This window comes from Gekko japonicus, unplaced genomic scaffold (genome assembly GCF_001447785.1).
Source record: "Gekko japonicus isolate JY-2015 unplaced genomic scaffold, Gekko_japonicus_V1.1 scaffold42, whole genome shotgun sequence".
Classification (NCBI taxonomy): domain Eukaryota; kingdom Metazoa; phylum Chordata; class Lepidosauria; order Squamata; family Gekkonidae; genus Gekko; species Gekko japonicus.
Window position 1 is genome coordinate 503,388 of NW_015165831.1, and position 6,562 is coordinate 509,949.

General features: G+C 45.4%; 1 protein-coding gene across 1 annotated transcript in view; it reads right to left on the reverse strand.

Moving 5' to 3' along the window:
• Window positions 1-472: 472 nt before the first annotated feature.
• LOC107110109 (ATP-binding cassette sub-family G member 2-like) overlaps window positions 473-6,562 on the reverse strand; it is a 48,423-nt gene continuing 42,333 nt past the window's right edge. The window contains exons 11-15 of the mRNA XM_015410833.1: window positions 6,159-6,283; window positions 5,135-5,289; window positions 3,975-4,064; window positions 884-965; window positions 473-609 (exon numbers count right to left, since the gene is read on the reverse strand). Coding sequence (XP_015266319.1) covers window positions 473-609; window positions 884-965; window positions 3,975-4,064; window positions 5,135-5,289; window positions 6,159-6,283 — 589 coding nt within the window. The remainder of the gene's footprint in view (window positions 610-883; window positions 966-3,974; window positions 4,065-5,134; window positions 5,290-6,158; window positions 6,284-6,562) is intronic.

Sequence of the window (6,562 nt, forward strand, 5' to 3'; positions counted from 1 at the left end):
GAAGTGGTGAAAATGTGTGTCTGGCTTGCATCACTTCAGGCTACAGGTAAGGACTTGCATGACTGAATGTTCTCTCATACCTACACACACACAAATGCACATGCACAGACAAAACAAAACCCACCATGTAAACAGAAAACTTGTCAGTAGGAAAAACCTTCAATCTCTTAGTTTCATAAATGAAAGAAACCCAGTCTCTCCTGGTTTGGGAGGCGCATTCCACCCTGTAAGTCCAAAAATCATACAGGCAGGAGGACACAGATCCATTGCCTTCTGTGCTGTTTGTAAGAATGAGACCTTAAATACGCCTATGAAACCGGTATCTTTGGTAGCAAATGTAATTCCAACAGAAATTGCTGGAAGTGAACTTGGGGTGCTTCAGTCAAACAAAACACTCAATACTATACAGAGATTACATGTTTACTATAAAAGTACAATATAGTGCCGAGTTAGGGACGTTTTCCTTACTTGCTCAAGTATATTTTTTTAGAAGTCTCAACTTTGTGTAGGCAATGGCGAGGAAAATGACTGTCATGCATAGGAGAGCCACGTAGTTCTGCCAGATGCCCCAAGGAGTTATGCTGATGCCTTGTATCCTCAGATATTCTTCTCCCGTGCATCTATAACAAGAAGGTTTTTTTTAAAAAAAAAATCCATTACTAAGAATGCACAACCCTTGGTTTGATTTGTTATTCTTTGTCTTTAACTGAAAATGATCTTGACTATTACTGTAAGCTACCTTGAACCACGGGGGAAGGCAGGAAAGAAATGTTTCAAAAAAATATGCGGAGATCATAGCTACGAGAAAAAAAATTAAAAGACATCCAGATTTCAGTTTTTAGCTTACTAGGCAGTGGGATGAACACTTACATCGTAAATGGACTAGGAGTGAGACAGGTCACATTAAGCCCATGTGTGGAATCCTTGCAAAACGTCAGACCAGTGAACTCATTGATTTGCAAAGCCTTTGGAGAGAGACAAACTGAATTACTTGCTTGTGTTTACATGCATGCGAGGAGGCTAGGCTCAATGAATCTGCAAAACCTTTGGAGACAGAAAAACCAAATCACTTGGTTATATCTGCACACTCTGCTTTTCAGGTTCAAGCACAAAGCAACATATGCCGGGGAACCCTCTCTGAATATTCCTTGGCTACAGGAGATCCTGTATTCAAATCACCCAGTGTCTTAACAGCCGCCATGACTGCAACAGTACAGCTCAAGAGCTGCTGTCTTAAGAACATCTTTGGAAAAATTTTCAATTAGAACACATAATTCGGCTCAAACACTCTGGAAACTTAGTTTTTATTTCTGAGAGCAACTCTCTCTGCTTCTCTTCAGTGTTGAACAACCTGCTTTGATATTACAGAAGAGTTGGGGGAAATGCAGAAAAGGGGCAACCAAAATGGATTACGGGGTTGGAGCACCTTTTCTAGAAGGAAAGGTGAAAGAGTCTGGGCCTTTTCAGGGGTGGACATGATAGAGGTTTATAAAATTACTGTCCCTCTCCCATAATGCTAGAACTTAGGGGTGCCCAATTAACTGGACGGGAAAGAGACTCAGGACTGACAAAGGGAAGTACTTCTTGACTCAGGCAATAATTAAATTGTGGAATTCACATACAGAGGAGATAGTGGATGTCCCAAATGTAGATGGATTTTAAAGGGCATTAGAGAGATTCGTGGAGGACAAGTCTACCAATAGCTACTAGCCATGTAGACTAAAGGGGACCTCTCCATCTAGAACCAGTAAATCTCTGAATGTCAGTGCTGGTGGCAGGGGAAGGCCTTAGTTTAGCTTTCATGCCCTGTTTGTTGGCATTCCAGGGCCACTAGTTGCCTGCTGTGTGAAACGGGATGCTGCACTAGATGGACCAATGCTCTGATCCAGCAGGGCTCTCCTTGTGTTATTTATATGCCCCCATTCATCACTAATATAATAAGAACATAAGAGATGCCAATGTTGGATCAGGCCAAAGGCCCATCCAGTCCAACACTCTGTGTCACACAGTGGCCAAAAATACCAGGTGCCATCAGGAGGTCCAGCAGTGGAGCCAGGGCACTAGAAGCCCTCCCACTGTTGACCCCTCCAAGCACCAAGAAGACAGAGCCTCACTTGCCCCAGAGTCCCTATCTATACCTTGTGGCAAACTGGTGTTTGTAAATCTTTAACCTTCATTGATTTATTTTTGAACCGTATGATGTCTAAATAAATCACAACTCTGATGTAGTACCATCCAGGAAATAAGTAATAATAACACATATCAACCAATGGAATTTGAGGTCAAGATCTAGTGCTTGCAGTTCATGACAGGGACCTCTAGGGGTCAGTGTTTAACCGGTTCAGATTCACACTGCCTTAAAGCCCTGGTTCACTTCCCCTCAAACTGGAGATTCCTATCAGAGGCTCCTCTGTAGGAAATTAACAGTTGTACCAGACAACCTTCACTGCAAAGCAGGCTGCCCAGCCATTCACGGCAATAAGATGTAGAGGTGACCTCCACAGATGGCTTTAATAGGATACACCCATCAACCGCTATAAAGCCTTGATGGCTGAATGGAACCTCCATGCTTAGTAGCACTATACCTCTTAATGCTACCTGTGGAGGAAGCAAAAATGGGAGGAGCCTTTAGCCTCTACACCCCTTCTTCCGGGGGAGCTTGTTGACCCATGTGGAAAACAAGATACCAGACTAGATTGGTCTGATCCAGCATGAATTTTCACATGCTCCGGGGGCCTGCGAGGCACCGTTGCATAAGAGGTCAGAGTGTCTTTTTATGGAATACAAGTAGGGACCTGCCAGACTGGTAGGAGAGACTCCTATCCTCCTGCCCCCCCCCCACAGCTGGCTCTCCAGTCTGCCCACTCACGGGCTTTCAGTCCTCCGCCACCTAGCTGCCTTGCCACTGCTTCTGTGGTTCAAGCAACCATGGAGTCTTCTGCTCCCAACTCCTTCCCCATCCACATCACTGCTGCTTCCACAACTCCTGGGGTGGCGAGGGGGGATGATGCCCACTGGCACCCCACCACCTCTGTAGCTGAGATGACTGGAGGGGCAGTGTTGAGTCCCTCTTGCCCTCCTCAGCCCACGTGCCAGCCTGCAGCAGCATCTGCCAGGTGTGTCCATCCATCTGTGAAGAGGGTGGATCGAAGAAGCTGGGCCAGCAGAGATCTGGAGGGTACTTAACCCTCTTCCATTTTTTTAAAAAAACGTTTTGTGTTTTTCTGCAAACTTGAGGGTCCCCCCAAGTTTGTAGAAGTATTAGCTTTCTTTCTACATGGCCCCAATCTGTAGATTTCAGTATCCACAAATGCGGACACGTTGAGAATGGCATACACGGATGACGTTCCATTCATAAGAAGCGAGAGTGAAGCCCTGCTACAGGGTTGGCTTGCAGCCTGCCTGAGAAGTTCCTTGAAGATGGCAACACCTGAGTCCCTGGCTGCGGCCACTGAGGAAGGGGAAAGCCTTTCCCTCCCCGTGATATGGTGCTGCAGATCAGATACAGTTTGGTGGAAAGTTCCAGAGTGGTTATTTCTTTCAAAACTTTTTTTGGGGGGTGGAGGGGGTCTTTTAATACATGGGACCAGACTTGGGACATTGCTTGGGACCAGGTATCTGAAGGTCCTCCTTCTCCCATGTGTTCCTGCCTGGGAACTAAGATCACAGGGAGAGATCTTCCTGACTGTCTCATCAATCAAAGAAACTCATCTGAGGGGCACATGAGGTTATGGAAACACCTCTCCAGGGAGGTGCGCCTGGTTCCTCTCCCGCTGTCTTTTGGAGGCTGCTGAAGAAGGTTTTATTCACGATGGCATTTGATTATAGTTCTTCTGCCTACAGGCAGTATTAAATTATTGATTTTAATTTGGGTTTTTGATGTATTTTACCGTATTTTATTATTATTTACATTCTCGGTAAAGTAGAGAGGAGGCTAATAGATATTCTAAATAAATAATTGAATTAATACTTACGTTCAACCCGTACCGAGTGATACTGAAGTACTGCAGCCACAGCAGCCAGGGAGAAATGGTCGTGATATTTACCAACAAGCCAGAGAAAAGCTGCAAACACAGAAAAAAGCGGGGGGGAAGCAGAACTCTACAGGAGACAGAATTTTGTTCAGGACCCTAAAGAACCTTAGAATGCAGTACACCCAGGATTCATTTAGATGACCATGAAACATTCACTTCTGGATCCGACTTTTATGTTTGTCAAGGGTGAATTCTAGGACACTCTGCATGTGCAGAAGATCCCCACGGCCCAGAAGCACGCATGCAGCTACTTTCTGAAGTACAGCAGAGCCTTTTTATTGCCCTTCAATGCTCCCTCTAAGCTGTGGAGTCTTGTGAGCAAAAATTCTACTTTGCGAGCTACTGGCATTAAAGTTGTGAGCGAGCGATTTGACTACTGCATAAATTAGTCTGCTCTGGAGCCCTCCTTCCTGAGCTAAGACAAAAATGTGTGAGCCGGAGACTAAAAAACTGTGAGCTAGCTGAGAGGGGACACTGCTTTCAACCCCAATCCTGCAATGCTCGAATTTATTTAGACATTTTTACCCTGCTTTTCTCTCTCACAGGGATCAAAAGCGTCTTACAACATGGCTTTTGCCTCCTCCATTTTACTCTTACAACAAACACCCTGCATGGTAAGTCAAGCCAAGAGAGTGTGTCTGGCCCAGGCTGACCCAGCAGAGTGGGGATTCAAACCTGGGTTTCCCAGCTACTAGCCTGATGCTCTAACCACTACACCATACTGGCCACAAATGCTTTAAAGAGGAGCCTGCTACCGGTGCAGTGGGAGACTGGTTCATCCCCAACATTAATCTGTCATGTGCGATATAAAGGTAAAACTACACCACACTGGCTCTCCATTGCTGCCACTGAAGGGTCCAAGACTAGTGGTCCTGGGGTGCTGGTGGAGCTGCTTGGGCTTAGCTCTGCTTGTCCCTGGTGGCCAGTGGCCCTCCAGGGCAGTGGCCCACTGGGAACTTTGCCAGGAAGTTAAATGGCCAGTCCGTCCTTGAGGATGGAACCCCATTAAGACGTGGCAAAACCAAGGCTACATCCCTAGCCTTGCAAGAAGACACTCTTGGAAGGAAACATTTTACAGGCAGGAGCGGCCCGGCACTCACAATCATAAAAACAAAGCAAATGTTGATGAGGAGGTTGGCAACCGATGAGACGCTCTGTCCCGTTGCGATCGCTAGAGAGAGTGAACTGGCTGCATAGGCGATCAATATGAGGGTGATCATCATGATGAAGAAGGCTTGTGCAGTAGGCTTGAATCCTGAAAAAATGAGGAAAAAACATAATTCATAATGGCAGATTTATTTGTATATGTTTGGTATGTGTTGTTACACATTGGCAAAGCAATTCCGGGTTAGCCCCTGTGCTCGGGCTGGAGTAACTTTCATCACACTGCGTTGTGGCTATCAGAGCTTCCTATGACAGCAGCATTTGCCTTGTTGATATCACCGCTTGTTAAGTACGAGACTCAACACAGCTAGTGAACAGTGAATCAGCATTATTAACGAAGTCAGAAGAAATCAGAACAAGACAAAAACATAGAGCAACAGGCTCTCTTTTAAACAGTCCGGGCTTGGGTAGCCACGCCCACAAGTCAGATATTAACCAATCATTATTTACAGATGTCCAATCAGAGTGCTTCCCTCCAGAACATCGTGCAGCTCTGATTGGTCTATTTACAACCCTGTCTCAGTACTCAAGCGCATACAGATCTTAATACACAACAGTTTTATACCCCGTTCATTACTACCCGAACGAGTCTCAGAGCGGCTTACAATCCCTTTTCCCTTCCCTTCCCCACAACAGACATCCTGTGAGGTAGGTGGGGCTGAGAGAGCTCTGGAAGAACTGTAACTGACCCAAGGTCACCCAGCTGGCTGCATGCGGGGGATCAAACCCAGTTCTCCAGATCAGAGTCCACCGCTCAACCTCTACACTACAGCTGGATCAGATCAGATCAAAGCTATATGACTGGATCAGATCAGCTAGATCAGATGAGAGCTATATGATCCACTGATTCAGAAGTAACATATCAAATAGAGAGCAGGGATGGGGAAAAGAGAAGGGAAGTCACAGTCACAGGGAAATCACAGGGAGGTAGGAGAAGGATTACTTTGGTGGGATACTTGCCTATTATGAAATAATTTAAACAGGTGAAGATGATTCCAGGTAAAGTCCTCATGGGTATCATGTCAGCTATTATCTTTGAGAAGAAATATGCAGACACTCTGTAGTAGCCACTTATGTATTCATGCCTACAGTACAAAATAAATTACAGTATTCAGGACAGGGATCGGTGGAATAAAAACCCAATCACCCCATCAGTCCACTCATCTAATGCCTCCATCCTGTTAAGACCCTGAATTGTCTGACAGCTATTCTCAAAACATAGCTTTGCCGATAAAGCCACACATGTGAACTATCTGGTTGTTTTCTTTAAATACAGACTCATTCTTATATATGCAGAAAAATTCATTCATCTATGTGTGTGTGTGTGTGTGTGTGTGTGTGTGGAGTGTGTGTGTGTGAGCGAG